Source organism: Hippopotamus amphibius, chromosome 12 (assembly GCF_030028045.1).
Source record: "Hippopotamus amphibius kiboko isolate mHipAmp2 chromosome 12, mHipAmp2.hap2, whole genome shotgun sequence".
NCBI lineage: Eukaryota > Metazoa > Chordata > Mammalia > Artiodactyla > Hippopotamidae > Hippopotamus > Hippopotamus amphibius.
The window spans coordinates 49,185,072-49,211,758 of record NC_080197.1 but is presented as its reverse complement, the minus strand read 5'-3'; the positions used below and the strand labels follow the sequence as shown (position 1 = coordinate 49,211,758).

At 36.3% G+C, this 26,687-nt stretch overlaps 1 protein-coding gene across 5 annotated transcripts in view; it reads right to left on the bottom strand.

The window, feature by feature from the left end:
* Positions 1–26,687, bottom strand: part of GPCPD1 (glycerophosphocholine phosphodiesterase 1) — a 58,962-nt gene that overhangs the window by 21,297 nt on the left and 10,978 nt on the right. For 4 of the 5 annotated variants that reach the window (XM_057701385.1, XM_057701387.1, XM_057701386.1 and 1 more), the window contains 9 exons: positions 24,392–24,476; positions 18,507–18,582; positions 16,602–16,643; positions 13,755–13,878; positions 9,387–9,618; positions 7,528–7,690; positions 7,083–7,215; positions 6,268–6,322; positions 2,610–2,702 (listed from right to left, as the gene is read on the bottom strand). In XM_057701385.1, coding sequence (XP_057557368.1) covers positions 2,610–2,702; positions 6,268–6,322; positions 7,083–7,215; positions 7,528–7,690; positions 9,387–9,618; positions 13,755–13,878; positions 16,602–16,643; positions 18,507–18,582; positions 24,392–24,476 — 1,003 coding nt within the window. The remainder of the gene's footprint in view (positions 1–2,609; positions 2,703–6,267; positions 6,323–7,082; positions 7,216–7,527; positions 7,691–9,386; positions 9,619–13,754; positions 13,879–16,601; positions 16,644–18,506; positions 18,583–24,391; positions 24,477–26,687) is intronic. The other variant, XM_057701389.1, reaches the window with a different exon arrangement.

Genomic DNA, 26,687 nt, shown 5'->3' with positions numbered 1-26,687 from the left:
AGATTCTTTTCCATTACAGGTGATTATAAGATATTGGATATTGTTCCCTGTGCTGTAGAGTAGGACCTTGTTGTTCGACTATTTTATATATAGTAGTTTGTATCTGCTAATCCTAACCTCCTAATTTATACCTCAACCACCCCTTTTCCCCTTTGGTAACCATAACTTTGTTTTCTAAGTTTGAGTCTGTTTCTGTTTTGTAAATAAGTTCAATTGTGTCACAGTTTAGATTCTACATATAAGTAATATCACATGGCATGTCTTTTTCTGACTTACTTCACTTAGTATTATAATCTCTAGGTCCATTCATGCTGCTGTAAATGGCGCTATGTTTTTCTTTTTTATGGCTGAGTAGTATTCCATTGTATGTGTATATCTCTTTACACATTCACCTGTATCCATTCATCTGTTGATGGACATTTAGGTTGCTTCCATATCTTGGCTATTGTGAATAGTGCTGCAATGAATACTGGGGTGCATGTATTTTTTCAAAGTATAGTTTTCTCTGGAAAACCCAGGAGTGGGATTGCAGGATCATATAGTAATTCAATTTTTTAGTTTTTTGAGGAACCTCCATACTGTTCTCCATAGTGGCTATACCACTTTACATTCCCATCAACAGTGTAGGAGGGTTCCCTTTTCTCCACACCCTTTCCAGTATTTACTATTTGTAAACTTTTTGATGATCGCCATTCTGATTGGTGTGAGGTGATACCTCATTGTAGTTCTGATCTGCATTTTCTCTAACAATTAGAGATACTAAGCATCTTCTCATGTTCCTGTTGACCATCTCTATGTCTTCTTTGGAGAAATGTCTATTTAGTTCTTCTGCTCACTTCTTGATTGCCTTTTTTTTTTTTGATATTAAGCTATATGAGCTCTTTGTCTATTTTGGAAATTAATCCCTTGTTGGTAGCATCATTTGCAAGTATTTTCTCCAAGTCAGTAGGTTGTCTTTTTGTTTTGTTTATGGTTTACTTTGTTGTGCAAAAGCTTTAAAGTTTAATTAGGTCTCATTTGTTTATTTTTGTTTTTATTTCCATTACCTTCTCTGGAGACAGATTCAAAAAAATATTGCTGCCATTTATGTCAAATAGTATTCTGCCTATGTATGTTTTCCTTTAAAAGTTTTATAGGGCTTCCCTGGTGGTCCAGTGGCTAAGAATGTGCCTGCCAATGCAGGGGACATGGGTTTGAGCCCTGGTCTGGGAAGATCCTACATGCAGCAGAGCAACTAAGCCCATGCCCCACAACTACTGAGCCTGCACTCTATAGCCTGAGAGCCACAACTACTGAGCCCACATGCCTAGAGCCCATGCTCCCCAACAAGAGAAGCCACTGCAATGAGAAGCCCATGCACCCCAACAAAGAGTAGCCCCCACTCTCCGCAACTACAGAAAGCCCATGCAACGAAGACCCAATGTACTTAATAATAAATACAAAAATTTTTAAAAATTAAAAAGTTTTATATTAAAATAGTTTTAATCTAAAAAAGTTTTTAATTAAAAAAAAGCTTTAATTAAAAAAAAAGTTTATCCAGTCTTACATTTAGGTCTTTGTCTGAGCTTCCTCTTGTATATGGTGTTAGAGAATGTTCTAATTTCATTCTTCTACATGTAGCTGTTCAGTTTTCCCAGCCTTAACTTTAGATCAACTCAATGGAAAATGATACCCAACACAGTTTTAAAGAAAATGTCAAATGAACTCTCCTAGTTCAAGCCCCTGAGAAATCACTTGGTTAATTTGTATACTGAAGTCCATATACTATATAATTATTACAATTATGTCTGCACAATAGTAATTATAATTTTAAAGAAATTAAATGCATTTTCAAGTCTCCTCCTGGACTCTCCCTCTATCACACCCTCTTTCCATTCTCACTGTCGCTGCTCCAGCTCAGGCATGTCTTAAGTTCTGGCCCATATTTCCACTCCCCTTGCCTCTAGTCTCTGTCCTCTTAATTTGTCCTTACACCAGGTACTAAAATACTCACCTGGAAGTTTAGTTCTGAACATTACCCTACTTGGTTCAAAAGTCTTTCAGTCTCCCTAGCTCCTAAGTCTAAACCCCCGAGGCTTTCAACGATCTGGCTGCAAAGCACTTTTCCAATTTTATTTTTCACTGTGGCTCTCCCACGTTAGTCAAATCATATAAGCCTATTCACTTGAGAAAAGGCTTGAAGCAGAAATAGAAGGGAGCCTAGGAAACAAACACTCCGATAGCTTCCTTTCCTACCTCAACAGAGGGACAGTGGCAAAGGGATACAGAAACCACCAGGAATGTCCTTTTTGTTAAATAATATTAATAAAGCAAATTCAGCAATACAGAGAAAATACTCTAGAAAATTAATATTCCTGTCTCCTCCCTCTCTTGATGCTGTAGGAAGGAGCTTGAGAGAGAACTAACCAACTATTAAATAAGTAAATAATTATATATGCAGTTACCCATCAGTATCTCAGGGGATGGGCCCCAGGACCCCTCAGAGACCCCAAATCCACAGCTGCTCAAGTCCCTCATATAAAATGGCAAAGTGTGTATATACAAAACTTCCTAGTTTCTAAATCTTTTACCTAAGTGTAAGAGTTCAAAATAAAGGAATTTATACATACCTTTTTCATAGTCAAACAACAGGTCAGATCATGATACACCACAGGCACAAAATCTTTTGAAAGATGTACATCAAATTCTACAAAGGCTGCACCCTGGCAGAAATAGAATAAACAAGTATTTGAAAAATATTATCTGGCCCACAATATATCTAAAACTAAAATAACATAAGAAATTTATTGTTCAGTATAAAATTACAGACCTGTACATGCAAAACTTCCTCATGAATTATTTAATGCTATACTTCAAGCTTTTTCTAAAAGGTAACTTCTTCTTAGAACAATTATAATTTCTCTTTTATAATAGCACAGCATCTTTCCTGGCAAAAAAAATGGGTACTGATCCCACTTGAAAACACCCCAGGGCCTTTCTGTGGTAGAGGAGAGCCTCCAGCAGTGTCACCTCTGTTACTGCTATTAGCAGAAGTGGCACCTAAAAGGAGCCTGGAACATGGCTACCCTGCACCTCGTTGCACCTGCAACCTCAGCTGGACAGCAAAACCTCAACAGCGAGGTGAAAACGTTGAGGTTTTCTGCTCCTTGTTGCACTTGAGCAGCACACTTTACAACCTATCTTAATAAAACCTCAATAATCAGATTAAAGAGAAAACTACAACTTCTGCTGAAAAGACAGACAATGCAGAAATGGGCAACAAGAATGACACATGTGCCACATGTCCTAATAGAAGCCTACGCAGAAGAAAGGTGGACACAAATTAGACTTAAGTCAGATCCATCGTGACATATGAATTTACCCAAATAAAGGCTGAGAACATAAACCAACAGACAAATTTGTGCATTCATTAAAAGAAAGCCATCTGGGACCAAAGGATAAAAGGTGTGAGGATTCAGTAATGTGTGTATGGCCCAGAGAAGTGCTGTGTAAGAATGGATGGACGCGTTTCCACGCCTCACCCTAGCTACAGGTCAAGGAAGATGCTCAACTTGTTAGTACACACAGATCAGAGACTAGAACCAAAGATGCCTACTTCCCCAATGACTTCTGAAGCAGGAAATAAGCTTAGTTCCTTCTGTTGTCAACAAGACAATAACACAAATCATTTTTACCAAAGAGAACAAACCCTATGTCCCCTAAATAGTTATAATGATTAAACATAAGAAATTACAGCTTTCAAGTCTAAAAGTTTGATTTCACATGATCACCATCCCTTAGGAAGATAAATTTACTGAGATAAAACTTGATCTTAAAAATTCACGTGTAAGAGACTTCCCCGGTGGTCCAGTGGTTAAGACTCCACGCTTCCACGGCAGGGGGCATGGATTCAATCCCTGGTTGGGGAACTAATCCCTAATGCAGCGCAGTACAGCCAAAAATTAAAAAAAAAAAAAATTCATGTGTGAGCAAGCTTTAAGAAATAAGCCAATAATAACCAAAACCTCTTCAAAGATGTCTTCAACATTAAACCAAACCAACCTTTCACAACTAACATAATATCCATAAGAGCACAAAGGGTTTCAACAGAAGAAAAGCGCTTAATGAAATCCTCTCAAAAAGCACAGACCCTGAGAGTTCTTTATCAGGGATCTAAATGTGCTGACAGCTAATAAAACCATGTTTAGATTATTTAGCTACAATGGACTAAAACTGGTTCCAACTATTAACATTTTTAAACATGAAAATAAATAATTACAATATCAATCTAAGATGTCATGAAATACAAAATGAATCATTATTTTACACACCACTAAGAGGAAGAAAAAAACATGCCAATTAAACCATGACAAGCTAAAACAGTTGTAAAACTATCCCAATTTTAGAGATATTAAAATATGCAAAAAGTATCTTAGAATAGATGTTTGCTTATATAAGTGATAAAGTTAAACATCTGACAAATCAAGTTTATTTGCTGAACTATTTTTAAAAAGGTTAAGTTTAAGGCATGTGGAGGACAATGGAAAAAACTGAAATAAAATAAGATGTTCCTCCATTTTCCCCTTAGTTTAACTTGAGAACATGAGGCTTAACTTGAGGTACAGTGGAATGGGGAGGGAGAAGGGAGGAGGAAATACGCAGGTTCTTGACTGAAAATGTCAAGTTTCAGGTGCTGAAAAAACTAAAAGCTAAAAATAGAAAAGACTAACTGAATAATTATATAAAAGGAGTTGAGAAATTCAACGTAATCAAGTTGGTATACAGGATGTAAACTGACAGGCTTTAAAAGTAGTACATAAAATCACTATCAAATCCTTCTATAAACGTTATTTCCAAGTGAGTATCTAAATGAACACAGTAATTCAATTGATGAAATGCAGTGCTTAACGGGGGACATTTTTCATGCCTCAAATACTTAAAATGTTATCTCAAAAAAAAAAAAGGATGCTTAAAAAATAAACAAATGGGATCTAATTAAACTTAAATGCTTTTGCACAGCAAAGCAGACCATCAACAAAATGAAAAGACAACCTACTGAATAGGAGAAAATATTTGCAAGTGATATGACTGATGAGGAGTTAATATCCAACATATATAAAAAACTCACACAACTCAACATCAAAAAAACAAACTACCCAATTAAAGAACAGGCTTAAGAACTGCATACACATTTTTCCAAAGAGGAAATGCAGATGGCCAACAGGCACGTGAAACTATTCATTAGGGAAATGCAAATCAAAAACACAATGAGTTATCACCTCACACCTGTCAAAATAGCTACCATCGAGAAGAATACAAATAACAAATGTTGGCGAGGATGTGAAGAAAAGGGAGCCCTCCTGGACTGTTGGTGGGAATGTAAATTGGTATAGTGACTGTGGAGGACAGTATGGAGGTTTTTCAAAACACTAAAGAGAACTACCATATGACCCACCAATTCCACTCCTAGGTATATAGCCGAAAAACAATAACTTGAAAAAATATATGTATCTCAATGCTCATAGCAGCATTATTTACAACTGCCAAGACATGGAAGCAACCTAAGTGAATGGATAAAGAAGATGTGGTGTATGTGTGTGTGTATATATACACAATGGAATACTGCTCAACCATAAAAAAAAAATGGAATTTTGCCATTTGTAACATTTGGACTTAGAAGGTATTATGCTAAGTGAAATAAGTCAGACAGAGAAAGACAAATACTGCACGACATCACTTATATGGAGTCTAAAGAATACAACAATTAGTGAATATAACAAAAAAGAAACACTCATAGATATAGAGAACCAATTAGAGGTTACCAGTGGGGAAAGGGAAGGCGGGAGGAGGAGGGGCAATAAAGGGGTAGGGAATTAAGTGGTACAAACAATTAGGTTTAAAATAAGCTACAAGGATATACTGTACAACACAGGAAATACAGCAAGTGTTTTATAATAACTATAAATGGAGAATATTCTTTAAAAACTGTGAATCATTATATTGTATACCTGTAATTTATAATATACATCAACTACACCTCAAATTAATTAATTTTAAGAGGATGCTTAAGATTCCATTGTTTTAACTCCAGTCTTCACCATGAATCTAAATAAAAACTCCTAGAAATACTTTATCTTCACTTAGAAATATAATTAGAAGAAGCATAAATAGTCTCCCTTTTAACCTATTAATGCAGACCAGAGGAGGCTCCCCACACCTACATTTCTCTGCTTTCCTACCTTTGGACAACCAGTCCAAAGTTATTTAAAGAAAGAGAGGTTTACTTACATGACTAGCAGCATTTCTTAGAGAAGCAATAGTATTTTCTTGAACTTTAGCAAGCCTGAAAGAAATGTATAGAAATATAGTTACTAATACTATAGAAAAGATAAATTTAGTAAAGAAGTCAACTATATTTTCAACAATGGACACAGTGCTTAGTCTTTATGTTGAGGCTAACTTTGCCATCCCCAAAATAAGACTGTGAGCATCACTTGGTTGGTATGTGTATTCGTTCCATAAATCAAGCTCTAACAATGACAGGTCTTTACAAGCTGAATACAGACATCTCCTATACCACCCCCATACCTCCCCAAGTGAGGGACCAGTTCAGGGAAACAACCCTTTGCAATGGGCATCAAGTAGTGGAGAAACCTGCTTCCTGCACTGAAGCCTCAGGTGACTTGATACTGGCTGACCAGGGGAGGGTGGAAAAAGGCGGGCACACCAACAGGGTGAAAGTACGGAAACAGTATTGAGAACAGGTGAGGAAACTAAGACCCTGAGAGAACAGCATGCCAAAAGTCGGGACTACAACAAAGACACGCTGAGGTCATCAGGCTGACTGCAGCAAGCTCGCCTCTCCTGGATTTCTAGTTTTAATCTCTCTCTCATCAATTCAGTAGAACACTAAAAAGACTGACCAGAAACTTACCAGAGAGTTAGACTGCAATTAATTTGAACTGGAAACCCCAATTACCAAGTTACATTTAAATTCCAGGGTAATAATTAAAAGGATCACTTGACCTTTAGTTGCTCAAACCTATTTAACCTTATCAAGCATGAGCTACCAATTGCTAGTACTACTCAAATATTCAACCTACTGAGCAGTTGTTGTAGAATTCCCTGCACCCCGATGTCCAACATCCAATGGTATTCTTGGCTTCCAATACTTGGAAAATGAAGATTTCATGTCACAATTATATCCTGGTAACGGCTTAATAATTATATAGTCAACTTTCGTAGGAAAAAAGGGGGAAAGGAAAGAAATAAAGACAATTAAAAGGGCTATGACAAGCTCAATTACACTTAAATACCACTCAAACCAGCCTTATCAATTGATCAAACAGGAAGAAATCAAGTCGAAATGCATTCAAAGTAAAGCTTCCAGAAAATTAGATGTCCCTATTGTTACTGTATTTGTTAATATTCTAAAACAGCTTATTAATTTAATTCTTTACCATTCTCAAAAGCCCAATGTGAAACTAACCAAAATCCTAACCTAACCTTTGCTTATTTGTAAGGGTCACCCTGCATCCGCAGACTTACCTCTCACTTTGCCTATTGTTTTCCTGGAATTTCTGCTCATGATGGGGAGAGTGAGGACTCCGGCACTCTTCCCACTCTCTGCAATGGTGGATGACAGGAGGCACGCTGTGCCCACGTGCCCAGGAAGAGCATCACCCTGAACCACGTGTTCACTGAGGTCTTCCTGAAAAGCGAGGTTAAGAACAACCCAGAGTCTTGTACTTCAATATTTCCCATTTAAAGATCAAAAGACACCATTAAAATCAACTCAGAATCTATGGAGGAAGATCAATGAGAAATACAACCAAATTTACACTCAGGTAACTTAGACAGCTTTGCTGTAATGAGTAACATGCCTTCTTTTAGTACATAAAGATATTTAGTACAGAGTACATTTAAGAATTTATGTGTTACTTTATTAATCATAACCGTTGATTCGCACTTCTGGTCTGCTAACATGTATCACACGAATATAAAGCTCCGACTGAAAGTTTCTGAGTACTTTTACATTTCAAGACTAAGATACACCTGCAGTGACTTTTAATGTATATTTTATTCTTTAAAAATGAATCTACTCAAATGACACAGAGGGACAGGACACCAAATACTCAATTTGAGATTATACAGCGTACTTTATCCACCTAGTCTATGAATAAATTTGTATGTCCCAAACTGCTAACCAAATGAAAGGGAAGTTAGGCTGTTCAAGAGATTATTAAAGGGTAGGTACGAGAAGAACAAGGAAACGTTCAACCAAAACTTCATATTTTTATAATAAAAGTCTCACAGATCTTATTAATTAGGCAAGATCTAATTTTACAGTTATAACTAATTTATATTATAAGGTTATAAGCGTTACTTAGTGGGTTCTAATCCAGCCTGAATTTTGCTATTTTAAGAAACAGTAGCTAGTTGCTACTGTTGGGTAAGGAACATTTCCTACCTGACCCTCAAAGATTTAAACTCTAATCTAGTGGAAATGAGTGGAAATACCGAAGAGCCAGGACCTCACGGGAGGACCCAACGTTATTCATGAGAAGCAGCTGCACAGCCCATAAGCTGGACAGCTTCAGTGTAAAGTGCCACAAGCAGCTCTGGAAAGTTGGCAGCACAGATTCTGAATAATCTGGCACAATTTTCATAGCAACTATTTTTTTCTTACACATTTATAATATCAAGCAAAGTTGCAAAATGAGTCCACTGTTACAATGAATTCTTATAAAATGCTTCAATAAACCACAGACTTCAGTCACGAAAAGGACTCGATCATGCCAGTTACATCAGTCTGCCACCACGAGTTACACAGCCTGCCCTTCCCTCTATCCTTGGAAGCTCCTCTGGATACAATTCATTTATATGTACATATTTTTTTTAATAAATTTATTTATTTATTTTTGGCTGCATTGGGTATTCGTTGCTGTATGTGGGCTTTCTCTAGCCACAGTGTGCGGGCTTCTCATTGCGGTGGCTTCTCTTGTTGTGGAGCACGGGCTCTAGGCATGTGGGCTCTACAGTGCAGACTCAGTAGTTGTGGCACACAGGCTTACTTGCTCCGTGGCCCATCACATTGGCGGGCAGATTCTTAACCACTGCGCCACCAGGGAAGTCCCTTCGTTTATATTTAGAATAAACACAGACATCAACACGTCTGGTCTTGATTTAAAATATCAATTCTGAAGTTCTCAATTATATTCTTAATAGTACATGAATCTGTCAACTCAGAGTTTTTAAAATCTGCTAACATTTATAGAGGAGTAAACATCTAAAAAGTTGTATGACTCATGCATTTACACAAATTAAACTATAATAAAAATCAAAACACATGTAAAAATAAGCTCTTGCCTGCACTGTCTCTCACCCCCTCAGGGAAATATACTCACCTCAAAAAAATCAAATATTAGTTCCAGGTTATCTGGTTCCATTGTCTGTATACTGTACTCTGTCCAACGATCAGGCTGTAAGCCATACCCACACTCCGGCTGTGAATGCCTGCACTTGAATTCGTTGTCACTGATTAAGGATATCTCCAGGCTATTGGACATTTTGTGAAGAACAGTGGGAGATAACCTATCATCGTCATCTTCCTCCAGACCCTCTAGCGTCAGCTTTACCCTATATAAAAGGGAAAAATAATGAAATACACAAGGTGAAAAAAAAGGAAACTCCATACAGATGTTACATAAATGCTAAATTGAAAAATGCTCCCTGAGACTTCGCGGGTGGCACAGTGGTTAAAATCCGCCTGCCAACACAGAGGACACAGGTTCAATTCCTGGTCTGGGAAGATCCCACATGCCGTGGAGCAACTAAACCCGAGAGCCACAACTACTGAGCCTACACTCTAGAGCCTGTGGGCCACAACTACGCGTGCCCTAGAGCCCATGCTCTGCAACAAGAGAAGCCACCGGAATGAGAAGCCCGTGTACTGCAATGAAGAGTAGCCCCCACTCACCACAGCTAGAGAAAGCCTGCGCACAGCAAAAACCCAATGCAGCCAAAAATAAATAAAAAATAAAAAAATAAAAATGCTCCCTGTATATGCTAAACCCTCAAATAAAAATATTACACAAAGACTACACATACTATATTAGTTATACTTTATAAAATAGTGATGTTTTTATCTCCACACATCTGCAAAGTATTAAAATGAGATAAATGCTCGTTATGCCTAAGACTGTTTTCATTAATTCTTTGGGTTTTTTAAAATGAATCTAAAGGGGCACTTACTCTTATCCATTTATAATTGGCTATCTCAATTTCTTATGAGAAGTTTTACAAATATATATGTATAAAACAAGTACAAATTTGAACCATATTTTGTTATTGTGCATTAAAAGACTGTTAGTTGGAGGTTATAAATTTTTAAATTTCCCCTTTCTTCTCCTCACCAGTGAGTCCAGGTACTTTATGAACTGTACGTTATTATTAAAGAAAACTATTGTATTAAATATATATTTGCATGTATTCATAGTTTTTATGTGGGTATATTATATGTATGTAACTTTAATAAAACCGATTAATAAAAAAAATAAACCAAGAGTCTAAAACTCTTATAGACCCCAAAGCAATGAAAACAAAAGACAAGTTACCCAAGCCATTGGGTCACAAAGATTAGTTTACTCCCAATGAGAAGTGATTAGTTCCACAGACCACTTGTAATGCCAAAAAGTCAACTCAATTCTAGATTATTTCTTGCACCAACTGAAATGTACACAGTTTAAACAACTTCAATACCAGTGATGTAGAAGCAATGTTACTGTATAGAATATAGTTGAGCTCAGAAAACTTTTCATTTTAGATTTAAATGAGATCCATTTAACAATTCAAGTAATAAAACTGCACCGGCGAGGCCTGCTCTCTCTGAATGTCCTGCAGCCTCCAACAACTGCAGACTTGTCTCATAGGCACATTGTCTGACGTCTCCCAGAGAAGCATGAACACAGACTATTCAATTAGTAATAATGATCTGTAATCATACCAAAAAAAAAATCAAAAGTAGCACCATTTTAATAATCCAAACAAAAACGATCATCTCATCTCTTTGCTCCAAACTCTTAGAAATAGTTCTGAACAACTGATTTTGCTGGTGAGCCTGAAGGAATGAACTTTCTCTACCAGGACATATGAAGTGACCACACGTGGACAATGAATAGGCAAGGAAGGCATGGAAGATTAAAAATGGCTATTCTAGGGGCTTTCCTGGTGCCGCAGTGGTTAAGAATCTGCCTGCCAATGCAGGGGACACGAGTTTGATCCCTGGTCCAGGAAGATCCCACATGCTGAGGAGCAACTAAGCCTGTGCGCCACAACTACTGAGCCTGTGCTCTAGAGCTGGTGAGACACAACTACTGAGCCCTTTGTGTACTGCAACTACTGAAGCCTGTGTGCCTAAAGCCCATGCTCTGCAACAAGAGAAGCCACCACACTGAGAAGCCCGAGCACTACACTGAAGAGTAGCCCCCACTAGCCGCAACTAGAGAAAAGCATACACATAGCAATGAAGACCCAACTCGACCACACCAAAAAAAAAAAAAAAAAGGCTATTCTAGGTACTTTGCTGGTGATCCAGTAGTTAAGACTCACCGCTCCCAACACAGGGGGCAGGGGTTCAATCCCTGGTCAGGGAACTAGGATCCTGCCTCAGCCCAGGAAAAAAAAAAAAAAGGCTAATCTACAAATAGCAATGTGCACCTAACCACCCACCCCCGCCGCCGGCCAAAAAATGAAGCTTAAAGGGATCTATGAAAGAATTTAGTTCATTTATATTAAAGGTTTTCCTCAAATAGCTACATAAATGTTATGATCTATCATAAAATAATAAAGTAATTATTACTTTCCAAGTTCTGGTGGAATCAAGTGAAAGAGAAACTTGTGTTTAAAATGTGGTGGTAATGAGATAAAAACATCATGTCCAGTGTTTTATTTAAAATGCAAATGCTGTTGCTAAGTTTTAAAAAGTCCAGATAAACTTGCAGATAAATTTATTTTCCAGCCAATGAAGGAGTAACCTACCAATAATATGAACTTGGGGGTAAAAAGATGGTCAAAACAAACACCAATTTCTAGCTATGCACAATTATTTCAGTAGGAATCAGTTACTTAATTTGTAGAGCCCAACTAAGTATGGTTATAAAAATTTTCCAATTTAAACCTAAGCAACACAATAATATACATAAACCCTCAATCTCTATATAAACAAGGACAGCACAAGACTCAGTGTGCATGTGCAATCCTATCAGAGCTCCAATAAGCATCTATTAATTTTTTTTGCCCACACAGCAGCATGCAGAATCTTAGTTCCCCAGCCAAGGGTCGAACCCGTGCTCTCTGCACTGGAGCACCAGGGAATTCTGCTATTAATTTCTTAACTACAGTTAAAAAAAAAAATCCTAATAAGCCCAACGAACCAAGGCTTTATCTTCTACTGCTATCTTTATTTCAAGGTCTTATGCTAATAAAACATTTTACAGCTGTTAACACAATTTATTTTTTCTTTTAACACGTAAATAAAATATTCAATTATTATTGACTAACTGGATAGAGGACCTTTGCAAACAAATGGATCTTGCAGAGCCACGTGGTCCAATTACCTAGGTTTTTCGGAAGCAAAGCAGAGGCCTAGAACAGCTAAGGTACAGAGACAAGATACACCCAAACCCTTTACTCACAGAACAGCCAATGGAAAGGACTCAAGTGTTACCCACCCTTGCCCTTATGTATTTTATGACTGGGATAGGCAAGTACTACAATATTTTTGGCAGTTACTGTAAAATATTTATGGATTTACAAACAGTAACATCATTATCAATTTTATTATGAAGATAAGTATTATTATTACTTACTTCAGTTACTGAAAATGGCCCTTTTAATCCAGCCCTGCCTGACATTTTGTCAGAAAAAGTTGCATTACACTGTGAAGACTTAGAAGACTCAGTCCCAAAGTTACAAAATTTCAAATGATAGGGCTGCCTCAGTCATTGAGAAATCAGTTCAAAGATTTACATGGTGGACTTCCTAGGTGGTGCAGTGGTAAAGAATCTGCCTGCCAATGCAGGGTACATGGGTTCGAGCCCTGCCCTGGGAAGATTCCACATGCCATGGAGCAACTAAGCCCGTGTGCCACAACTATGCAAAAAAAAAAAAAAAAAAAAAAAGATTTACATGGTGACATCACAGAAAAAATCAGTTACTTACTATTTAGTTACTTATACAAAGCTTGACATCTAAATCTTCTTAAATTAAGATTAAAATAACCTGGAACTGCTATTAACTGCGACCTAACCTTAACAAAAAAGTTTTTCATTTTCAAGCCACAGGAAAATTTAGGACACTGAAGTGTATTTCCAACAATCATTTTTCTCTGTTTATGCCATTCTCCCCTCATTTAGCACAAAATCATTTCGTTATGTCAATTTGAAAACAAAATATTTATGGCTACGTTAAGAAATTTTAAATGGTAGAAACTACAAACATACATAAGCCTGGAAATCACTTATCTAAGTAAAAACAAAATTTTCTGGTTTCCAATTTGGAGAGTAAGACTAACATAAATACATTTAACTGTAGCAATCTTCAGGCAGAGAAGCGGTTCACTCTCATGAGACCCTGTCTTTATCAGAAAATGTGACATTATCTGTAAGCATGTTATTTTCTTAGTTTATACACTTAAAGGCTATAACCAGATGGATCAGAAATCTACAGCACTAGTGAAAACAAACAGTCTAAGTAACAAATACACATGGTCATACCTAAATCTAGATGTTTTTAATTTTTTCTTGGTTATTGAAACAGGAGGCTTCTCAGAATAATGCAAACGCAATCTGATTTCAGTCTGACAGGTCAGCCATCCAGAATCCAGAGTCTCAACACCATCTGGCAAAGTAGAGATGAAGAACAGTAATTAATAGACACATTTTAAAAAACAATCCAATAAGTACAATATACATTGACAATTCCAGTCCACATGCACAGTTTAATAAACTCAGGTTATTTATCACTGGTATTTCTCTTCAAAGCAAATATATAAGCAGTCTTAAATTTGTCATTGAAAAAGAACTTTTATATGAAGTAGGAGAGAAAAGTTAAATGAACATTAACAACTACCAAACTTTAACAACTAAAGTAAATTAAAATACTCTAATTGAATATATTACCGATGTTATACAAATCTATCTTAGAAAGAATACATATTCCAAGATGGCTTCTGACCTAGCAGCTGTTCCACTGGCGATCACTATTGTGCTTCCAAAGCTTCACATGAAAGGACTTCCCTGGTGGTCCAGTGGTAAAGAATCTGCCTTCCAATGCAGGGGATGCAGGTTCCACCCCTGGTCAGGGAACTAAGATCCCACATGCCAAGGGGCAACTAGGCCCAAGCACCACTACTATACTAGAGAGCCTGCCTGCTGCAAACTACAGAGCCCACATGCTCTGGAGCTCGCCCACGGCAACTAGAGAAGAGAAAACTCACACACCACAGTGTGAAGAGCCCTCCTGCAGCAACGAAAGATCCCACATGCCTCAAGGAAGATCCTGAGTGCCCCAACTAAGACCTAACACAGCCATAAATATATAAACAAATTTAAATGCCATATATTAAAAAAAGAAAACAAAGCTTCACATGAAATGTTCAGCAGAAATTAGTTATTTCCCTAGTGCTGGCAATAGAGATATGAGGAGGTAAGAACAAAACAAAGGTATTTTCCATTTATATATTCCACCATACATAAACTGCACAACTGTGATAACACTGTTAGCACTGTTTAACTTGAAGTTTCTTACTAACAAAGGTAATAACATTTTCATAAATACCAGGGAGCTGAAATTGTTTTGGACCTTAGTTCTTCAACGGGACTTTAAAAAAGAGAAAAAAAAAAAAATCAAAAAAAGTTTTACCCTTAGGTATGATTTCATAACTATCAAATTTTACACATGAAGAGAAACCACTACCATCTCTTAATTTTATTTTACACTGTTTTCAGAAATGGACAGAGTTGGAGAAATGGCTTTCCATCATGAAAGCCAACCAAAGCTGAATTTAGAAAGATAAGGACGACAACAAATGACAAAAGAAACACCATGCACTTCTAACCATGCGTAGTAACTGACATAATAGGACAGAACGTCATGCATGCACTACAGCTGAAGAAATGAGACAGCTCCTCCATTAAGAAAAGCTCTCCAGGGTTTCCCTGGTGGCACAGTGGTTAAGAATCCGCCTGCCAATGCAGGGGACACGGGTTTGATCCCTGCTCCAGGAAGATCCCACATGCCATGGAGCTACTAAGCCCATGTGCCACAACTACTGAGCCCTCATGCCACAATTACTGAAGCCCGCGTGTCTAGAGCCCGAGCTCTGCAGCAAGAGAAGTCACAGCAATGAGAAGACTGCGGACCAAAACAAAGAGCAGCCCCCGCTCGCCACAACTAGAGAAAGCCCATGTGCAGCAACAAAGACCCAACACAGCCAAATAAATAAACAAGAAAAAAATCTTAAAAAAAAAAAAAAGGCTCTCCAAAACATGTAGCATAAATTTTGTGTAAATAAAGAAGACTCTAAAACACCAAACCTATTCAAATATATTAGATTACCTTATGAGGTAATATAAAATAATCCCAAACAAAATCAAGAAAAATAAGTTAAATTCCTGTCCAAATACTGCAAAAGCATGTACATTTCTAAAGTGGATAAACGTATGTACCTAGTAAAACCAAAACCGAAACATTCAGGCCCTACTCCTTCCTATACTCAACAGGAAATGCAAGCTGGTTATAAGCAATACCTCTAGTTCACAGTCAATGCAAGCACACATTCAGCCCACCCCCCCTTTACACCTTTTGACTCCTACAGTATAGTATCTAAACTAAAAATGCAGTTTAGCATGATAATTTTGATACACGTGAGAATTCCAGTCACTGAAGAAAAAGCTTGAATCCTTACGATACAGTATTTACTGATACAGAAAGTGTATGAATGCATAACATTTTCAGAAGGAAAAGGACTTTATATTCCACTGTAAATTGTTTAAATACTCAGCCAGAATTACTAGAACATTCTGCTTAACCTTGATTTTACTATAAGTGCACACACAAACAGAAAATGCACAAATGTAGCTTATGAGTAACAAATGTAGCTTATGAGTAATGAGTAACATTTCACACTTTAACTGATGACATAGTAACAGTTAAGTGTAATACTTTACTTTTCAATTAATTACATTAATTCATATACCTAAAGTCACCAGCCAAATAAAACCAAAAAGATAAAATTTTAAAGCCTAAGAATTATATTGGAGGGCATTCCCTGGTGGTCCAGTGGTTAGCACTCTGCGCTTCCACTGCAGGGGGCACGGGTTCAATCCCCCTGGTTTGGGAACTAAGATCCTGCAAGCTACATGGCATGGCCAGAAGAAAAAAAGAAAGAAAAGAAAGAATTGTACTGGAAACTATTATTTAACAGAATGCATTTGTTTTTTGGACCTAGTCTCTATTTTCAATATCATACGCTGTCATATTTCCTATTGCTATTTCTAATGAAATGTAAAGCAGCATCTCAACCACGTGAATAAAGATTTTCAAAACTCAGTCTCACTTACTGTGGATTCCAAATTGTCCATCGTCAATAATAATTTCACTTTCTAAAATTGAAGGAAAATAGAAAACCTAGTTTACATTCATGATGTATATACAGAATGAACAATTAAGAAATTACCACCCTTAAGGATTTTTTAAAATACTAATTTAAAATTTAAAAGCAGCCCAAAGTGAATAAGCATATTTATTGTAGCCCTCAATAAAGAAATCCCTTTTAAGGAGGCTATCAAACAGTAATAGTTCTTACATTCATGGTGATTATTCACAATTTTATAAGGAAGAGAAAGAAAACTCCTCAGAGAGGTGCTCTAGAGGCACTGGGACAAACATTTATACCAACCAATATATGAGACTGACAAGCTGCTGGACAATATCTCCTGGTTGATTTTTCAAACCAAAGGTCTTGGCACAATTAAAATGCTTATTCTTACATAGTGCGTAACCTGAACTTACCTAAAATATAATGCTCCTTAAACCCCAACTATTCTCTATAGCCAGCTAAAAGCTTTTCAAACAATGTAAACTTACCTGTACATATACAGCTGTGAGGAACTACCAAAAAATAAGTGTTGACACATTGCCTTCTAACAGAAATTTCAACTAAATGGGAAAAGCTGTTAAGCCCCACCCAGAGTAAAATGCTAATTATCTTCCCTACAACCTCTTTTCCCAGTTTACTTTCAACATAAACCTGAAATATTTGTCAAAATAAGTGTGATAGTTCCCAATAAAGATTCTCTGGTATATTTCACGCAGCTCTTAAGTTCAGAAGTTATATTTTCCAAAAGTATAAAATAAATTTATTAAAAAGACCAGGAACAAAATCATCCTACTTCTCAAAATAAGAAAATATATTTAACTGCAAAATACTTCAAAATGCAATTTTTAAAACATTCAATTCCTAATAATTTGCAACGTCAGTATGGCACTATTATAATTCTAAAGTACACTATCATAAAAATTCTAAATATACTATCAAAAATGTATTACAAAAATGTACATACAAAAAGAAAATCCCATAAAGAGGATGGAATGAGATACCTGTTTAAATGAGATGTGCCCTTGCTATAGAGTAAAGCAGAATTTCTCACTACTTTCTAATCTAAGCTAGTAACTAGCAAGCCATTTTTTTAATCTTTAAATTCTAATTTTCTCTAGAAACTAAAAGATTTTTCAGCACTGTCAATTTATAGATGAAACCAAGTAGGTAATTTAATGTATGTGAAGAGAACTTCAAATTTTAATCTCAGTATGGAAAAGGAAATTCAAAAATACTTGTATGAAGAGAAATGCCATCTCAGGCAGAAGAAAACTGAATAACATTTAAACAAACAAACGAAATTATCTGAATAGCAACTTAACATAGCCAGCAGGGTATTGGGGGGAAATGTCTGCTACAACCAGGAAATCTGAATTCATTCATATAAGTTTATTCAAGTATTTACTAGTTTAAAAAAAAAAACACATAATAAGTAGAATAACTTATTCTATTACTATTCAAAGTTAAAAATGTAAGAATCATCGTTTTGGATTAATTCTTTCCTCAAATGTTCTCTAAGTTCTCTGAGCAAGTAATATCAAAGCCACAGATGGACACTCAGTTAAAAAAATGCCATTTTATAAACTTTTGTAACTACTCCAAATGTATATGTATATTCCATAATAAACTCCTCTAATTTAAGAAATTAAAAATAACTAGGCAAGCATTTCTAATAGTTTATGAAGAAAGGCAATTAAGAACTGTTTAGTTTTGAAAGACCCATGATATGCTAAGTGAAACTTGTAGAACTGACAATGCATTGACCTTAAACTTTAAAATAAATATTTATTAAATCCCACTAAGCCATTGTGCAGCATATTAGTAACTTTATGCATATGCCTCAAACAGATGCAGTTAATGCCCATACCTAAAGGGGTTATTGATCGTGGTTGTAGATGAGTCTCCCACTTGTGAACTATGACTTGACATGGACCACCGATAGTCTGCAATTTAAAAGTTAAACGTCTGCAATAATTTCTTTTATCTTATTTTCTACCCATGATGCCATTAGATGTTTGTGGCCTAAGTCTTATACTAAGTATGAAACCAAGAGATTCATCTTAATATCAATATTATATGCCAAAAGTCAAGGAATGTACCAGGTCACAAGATATGATGAATGCTGGAAGAAAATGAGGGTGAGGCAGTAAACAAAGAAAAATGAGATGAACTGGCACATAAACCCATTTTAAACCCATTCTTAAATCTGCCTACAATACTCAATTTAATGTTTAACTGATATTCTGTCCTAAGTTAAAGTTAACACCAAATATACTTCGTTTGGTATGTCAGCAGTCAAAGAAGTATCACTGGAAGAAGTATCTCCTCTGAAGTAATTCTTCCAAGTGTTTAGAAAAAGCCTAAACTCTCTGATAGTAGAAACTGTAAGAAAAAATACCTCAAGATCAATTATCACAAGTTACTCAAGGAGCTAGAGGGCATAATAAAATTCTTCATTACATATATTTAACTAGTAAGTAGGTAAGAGGAAGACTATCAGATTCTCATATTATAGTAACTAGTGTTTCTAAGGAGCACAGGAAGCTCTCTCCTTTAGGAAAGGACACATGCGTGGGTAAATGTGAAGAACATGTTTGATTAAAGGGGAATGAATATCCAGTTTTACTCTTTATGCCTTAAAATTTATAAATTCATACAGTACGAAAATTTTTAATACCGTCTTCTGTTATCAAGTTCTCTTACTAAAATAGAAAATAAAGCTTTATGTATTGTTGATAATGTCTACAGCAATTTAAAAGCAAGAATAAGCTACCACAAAGATCCCCTTGTATGCTCCCAAAGGACTGAGGCTTGAAGTACTTCCTAATTTCCCTTCCATATTTAAGAAAAAAACAAAAAACTTGACTAATTAAAGTTATGCACCAAAATAGAACCCTTAAATACATATTTTAAAAGCAAAATTTCAAACTATAACCTTACAGGGTTTTTTTTCTTTTTCTGAAGCTATTTAGTAAAATACAGAGAAGCAAAAAGAAACAAAAATCACCCATTATCACACCACTTAGGGATAATCACTATCAATGTTTTCACATATCTTCAAACCCTTTTCTAGGCATATATTATATATACTCAAGTCTGGAACATATAAGCTTCTCTATATTACTTCTGTAGATGGCATTAAATACTCTTGTATAACATTTTATAGGATTTCAATATTGATTTTACTTGATAATAAATGTGCCAAATGATAACAAATAAGTATGTAACAAACTAAGCAAGAGATCATTCTGCCACTGAAAATAACCAGAGGTTAAAATCTTTTTTAAAACTTTTAAACTTTTGAAGTTTGAAAACTAAAATTGCATTAGATATACATTCAATTCCTTAATCCTGGGATAATACAGGAACTCACTTTCTCACGCTGAATACACCTTTGTTATAAGGGTTCACTTGTGAATTGACAATAAACTGTGCAGACATTTTTAAAAATGCAAATGTGAAAGTGTTCATCTTAAAATACGGTGAATTACTCTAAAAAGTGAGAAGCATTTGATCCTGCATCTGCTAGATGTTTTTTACTACAATGTTTTGCTGTCACTTTTCTGAATTTGTTTTCACACATTAAAATTTCTCATCCTCAAAAGATGCAAATGTATACATTATAAATAGGAATATTTCTTAGCAATAATGGGCAGCCAGAAATAACTAACCTATTCCCTTCTTCCACCCCTCCCATGTCCCCTGCACCCCTCTCAAAGAAAAAAAAGAAAAAAATCTCTTTGCTACAAAAATGGTGTAGATCCATATTCTTGTAAAAGTTACTAATCCAATGTGACTTGAAAGGGTGCCATGAACACAACAGTATATATCAGCAGGGATTAAAAGTGGGTAGAAGAAAAGGGAGACTTTGTTTTTGTTTTAATTCAAGGTATCAGGGGAATTTCGCAAAGTGTTGACTGTAGTATCTATACTTAATCATGTAAGAATAGCCCTGTGGATTAAACATTTGAGAGGGAATGTATTTTAGTAGCAACTTTTAAAATTCCATCCCTATCTATTTTAGTAATAAACCCACTCATTACAGCATAAAGCAAACTAGCCTTGAACAGAATGGAGTCTTGAGGAGCTGTCCGAAGGGCCAATTCAACAGATGTAGCGTTCATACTACAAATTCATGATTGGTACGTAAAATGTGCTAATACTGACACATGAAGTAAGTTTTAAAACACACTGAATTTCCAAAATTGTTATGACTACTTTATTAGACTTTAGAAGATAATCTTAAATTTTAGCTTACTGATGTTCTCTGAAACAAATGAAAACACCATCTGAGCATTGGGAAATTAAAGATCTCAGTCACAATTCCAAAACATGCAATCCTTTTTAATATGCTAAATGTAATAAGTCATTCTTCAACATCTTAGAAAGAAAACAAGAATTCCATTCTGTAAAAGGCTGCCACAATTCTAAGCACTTTGGAGTCAAGTGGAAGTTGGCTCTTTGGAGAAAAATGTAACTATCAGTCCAAGACAGTACTCTATTGACAGTACTGGTAGAGTTATTTCACATTTTAGCATGTATTTAAATCAGATGATTACTGGAATGTTTCTCAAACGTGCATGTTAAAAATACAAAAAAAAAAACTTTCTGCAAGGAAGTCATAATGACTGCTTTCTTAAACAGTTATTAACATCACTCAGCTACATCAAGCACTGAGAAAAAGAAACAAGATTACACAACAGGTAGACTGGGGTTTTTGTTTTTAACAAACCACCAACCAAAATTATCACTATCATGTAATATCACTGCTTTCAAATATTATAAAAACTGTTAAATGTAAAGTTGAAAATTTTCACTGTTTTCTTTCCACAATTTTGAAAAAAATGGGGGGAAAATGCCCATATGAAAGGGGCTCTGAAGAATTTTTATCTATGACAGAGGCCAGACCCATAGTTATTTAAAAATCACTATTTTTAAGAAGACCAGTAAGAAAAACCAGTTACCTAGGAGTAAGTAAAGTGAAGAAGGCTAGGCCAACATATATCTCTGAGATGGTTCAAATTCAAAGTTAACCACTGAGGGTATTTATCATCCAGAAGAATTTTATTAAGAAATCATTGTACAAAAAAAAAAAAAGAAATCATTGTACAAAATGACAACCCAGGCTATTCTGAAAATAAACTGTCTGCCTATCAGACGACTGATCCTTTTGTTAAAGGATCTAAACAAAAACCAAGGGTGATTAAGAACAAGGTAAAAGTTTGTAATGAATCTAATTATGAGTGAACGTTAACACCTGTAAAAATTAAAAGCAAATGTTAGTGAAAAGTAGAGCTATTTCACTGAAATGAATGAAAAATTTCAAAGACAAAAATTAAAAAGTGGCTAACATCTCAGTATGAGACAACAATCCCTAAGTCCAGCCACAAATAAAAGGGATGGACATGGATTAAAAATGCTTAAATTATGTGTTAATTTCAAAACTATCTTTGGTGAATGGGTTATCTGCAGAAGCACAGCAATGTTTCCATTCCAGGAATATCTACTACCTTTGTTTGCTATGTTTAAATAAGATATTTGTCACCTGTAAAATTATTTTAAAATTCAATATATTAACACCTTATTCTAATTCTACAAAGAACATAGCTGTGAAAAATTAAGAGAAAAAGGACTTCAAGACTCTTAACTTCTAAACTAAAAGGACTATGCCAGAAAGAGCAAATTATGGAAGAGAAACTGTGAATGGTGAAATTTTATTTACAGAAAAATTTTAGCAATGAAAGGGATCTAAGAAATCCATAGTTCAAACCCCTCATTTTACAGATGAAGCTGACTGAATTCTGAAGGTCAAGTGACAGGATCACAAGATTTTTAGCTTAGGTTCTACGACTGCTTGGATAACCTACCTAAAACTCTGACCCAGTAAAATTAACCTCATTACCCATTTCAGTTTTTCAATGCTTTCATAATTATTTTGCTTTCCAATCATTCTTTATATTCGTAAAATACATACTCCAACAATTTACATCATTTCATAATTTAAGACTCCTTGTACATTAGTTCTATCATTTGACAATGCACAATTGAGACAAAGTTTCTAATTACTTCTATTAAAAATTGATTCATTTAAAAAGCGCCACCAACTTTTAAAAAAACAAGTGTCACTTTAAGCTGGCATATAGGGGAAAAAAAACCCTCTAGCCATATGCATGGGATTTTATATGGCTATTTACTCTATTCCATGAAAAACATACTTACCATGGCAGCCCCTGCATCACACGGTACATGTGTACACGATACAGAGCACCTACTTAAAGAAACACACTCACCAACACATACTGTAAACTTTTGCAAGTATTACAAGGGGAAAAACTTGTTTCTTACTGTAAGCAGACTTCATGCCAATTTTTTGAAAAAGGCATTTTGGACTAATTTGCTGCTTTTGGTTACACTTTCAATGAAAAGAGAAAACATTGTAGGTTGACTTAATTTGACCTGTGTTGACAATAGTTTTACTTTAGGAAACTACGCCCAAAAGACTCATTATATGATTTTTCTTGTCCAAATGCCCCCTTAAGTAAAATTTGGTTAATTTCACGTTACAAATTTCACATACCAGGATCCTCAAATAAGCTTTCAGAGTTGTGAGCGCTATGATCTACATATCTATGCACAAATGTTCACTTTATGCTAAGGAACTTTGCCACAATGCACAACCCCTATGCCAAATAAATGATCTTTTCCTTAGTTATTAAAGTGAGACTATTGTCAAGATGGGCCGACATAATGATCAACTATAATGTAATTTAATTTTAATTACTGAGTATATTCACAATATATTCTTGGAATAAGAAACGTAATAGGTGCAAAAGACAGCTGAAGTGGGTTTGTCAGTTTGTTTTTTTTTTTTTCTTTTTTATAATGGTGGCTAAGAGACTGAGGTAACAGTGGCTGCTTGCTTTTTTTTTTTTTTTTTTTTTTTTTTTACGTGTAACAAATACTCAAGGTCCGCAAAGGGAAATAAATTTTTAAAAAGATCTAATCCATGTTTTGCTTCCTGGACTCCTGCCTAAGCCCTCGTTCACATGCAGCCCAAAGTGTGCTCAAAGATAAAAATCTGAAGGAAGGAATCCTTTCAGTGAATAAGTATCTTGAAAATAACAATCAACTTTCTTTCTTTTCTAAATATGAAAATGATCCCAAAATAATAAATCATTGTGAGCAAGCAGATTTAGATCTAATTGATACTCCAAAGGCCTTCAGAAAAGATCCTGGTCTATCAACACCATTACTGAAAAACATCTAAAGGGAATGACTTCAGTTTGGACAGGAATTAATGCAGCCACTAAGAGATGGCTGTGGTGAAATAATTTTTTGAAACAGTTATTCATTTAAAACTGGCTATATACGCCTCTAAATATATTTATACCACAGACAAATCAAAGAAAAATGAAACAAAAAGAAAAACCCTTACTACTGGTTACTGACTAGTTTACAAAAGTTACAGAAAATGCATACCTGTCAAGAACATTTATCATTAAAACCAGTTTCATGATAAGAATACTGCAGAGCATACTTACTATTAGTCTTTTAAAAATTCCACTGCACACACTTGTTTGCCTCTAAAGAGGTTACTTCTTTTCTTTTGGTACTAAAATATTATTACTAGAGTTCTTTTTTCGTTATTTGATCAAAACAAACTCATTTTACTTTTAATGTTTCCAAACTTAAGTTAGCTGCTTTTGAAAGAAGTCCTCTAAAGAAACTGGAAACTAGATAAAGAAAACATACCTTTGGTTCTAAGAAGCATCCCTTGAAGTAGCGGTACTGTACTGACACTCCTCTACTAAGTACAATGGCTGCTTTCCATAACATGCTGTGAGAAAAAAAGAATTAAAGTATCAAACTAAAATGCATACGGCTTCATTCATTCATAAAACCCCTCAAGTAAGGTCTGTGATCAATACCATTTATTTATTCCTACACAAAATTTTACTCCAGGCCCAATCTGAAACAGGTACTGGGAACAACAGTGATGAACAAGGCAGAAAGAGGCCCATCTTCAAGGAGACTGCCTGCGTATGTGGACAGACCAATAAATAAGCAGACGGCATACGTAGGAAGGGCCACCTGACCCTTCTGAGGTGACAGGAAGTTTTGGAGGGAGACCTCAATGAGGAAGAGCTGTGTGGGCTGAGACCTAAATGATGAGCCACACAAAGGACCAGGAGAGGACGTGTTCCAAACAGGAAAGGCGACAGTGCAGACCTCTGAGCCTCCTCTCACCTTCTACTTGGCCAGGGATGTGGCAGGGCTGCTAAGAGGCCCTGAGGCCGAGGCCACTGACTTACATGCCTGTTCCCAACTGTCCCTTGTTATGTCCTGCTCAGCCTCTGGCTATTCCCCTAGCTAAGCAATCAGTGTCTGTATCTTACTTGTTTCAGCTCAGTGTCTTCCTCTGAACTACACTATTCTAATGTATTCTAATGCTAATTCTAAAGCTTGGACTCAACAATGAAGAATTCACTACAATTCATGATTATAACTGATTTTTAGCTTCCCATCATAGGTCAAAATGGTATTCAAATTGTGGTCCCAGGACCATCAGTATCACCTGGGAGCTTGTTACAAATGCAAAATCTCAGGCCACATCTAGACCTACTGCATTAGAAACTCTGGGAGAGGGCCCAAGCACTCTGTAATTTAACAAGCCCCCAGGGGATTCTGAGGATGAACACTTTGAGAGCCGGTGTCATAGCCCATTACCCAAACATTAATTCAGCACGAGTAGTTCAGTGACTAAAGGGCAGCACCAAGTGTTCCTCCAGGTCACCAGATGGCTGGCACCGCTCCCCACCTGGCTCTGCCAAGACAGATGTAGGGTGTTATCCTCAAACCACTCAGCTCTGGTCTCCAACAGAACATCCACAACCAGCTGTCGCTCCTGGTCCTGGCTTCAACAATCAGATTAACCTGGTGTAATAAAATGCCCATGCCCTGGCTCCACCCTGGGAGACTGGCTTCATAGGTCTGGGGTGGAGCGTGGTGACGTGGAGTTTGATAAACTGGATGCATAAGACTGGCTGAGAAACACTGCTGCACAGCAAGGCCAGCCTAAGTGTTTCGCCCCTGTGCCCTGACTACTTTTTCCTACTGAAAAGGAAGGAAAGAGGGGCCATGAGAAGGTTTAGTGCACCTGCCTGATTTTGAATTGAAATTCCAAAGAAACTACTTCTCCCTGATAGGCCTCAGGATGCTTTTCAACACATGGCTCCAGGCAGATTCTACTAACTTGGAGGTGGAATTTTTTTCCCATCTCCACTACCAAAAAACATGGCTAATTTCCAGTATTATCTCATCCATAAAACCAGCCAGAGTATATGAAACTAGCCCCAGATGTGCACAGCAGGATTAGTGGGAAGCTTTAAAAATGTGCTGGGGCCCCTCTCTCGTGCACTATTTATCAATCTTCCAAGAGTAGGGTCTAGGCATGTGCACTTTTTTTAAAGCCCCTTTTTGAAGTGCTTTAAATCATTTAAAGAGCTTTTTAAATCATTTTTTAAACTGATTCCAATGAGCTTCCCTAGTTAAGAACCACTAATTGAGAAGATAAGATAGTGAGAGCAATAAATCTTTTTTACTTCACTTCTCTAAGCAAATATAGCAAAGTTAAAAACGAACCAGAACTGTTCAGTGACATCAAGGATGAACATAACCTGGGACATCCCTGGTGGCACAGTAGTTAAGACGCCATGCTCCCAATGCAGGGGGCCCAGGTTCATTCCCTGGTCAGGGAACTAGATCCCACAGGCTGCAACTAAGACCCGACTCAACCAAATAAATAAATAAATAAATAAGAAGAATGAACATAACCTGATGAAACTCAAGAAAAACCAGGAAAGAGGGACTGTGAGAAGGTTTAATGCACCTGCCTGATTCTGAATTGAAATTCCAAAGAAGCGCAATTCTAAAACAGGAGACTGGGGAATCCCCTGAAGGTCCAGTGGTTAGGACTCTGGGCTTCTACCTTCACGGGGCACAGGTCTGATCCCTGGTCAGGGAACTAAGATCCTGCATGCTGCATGGC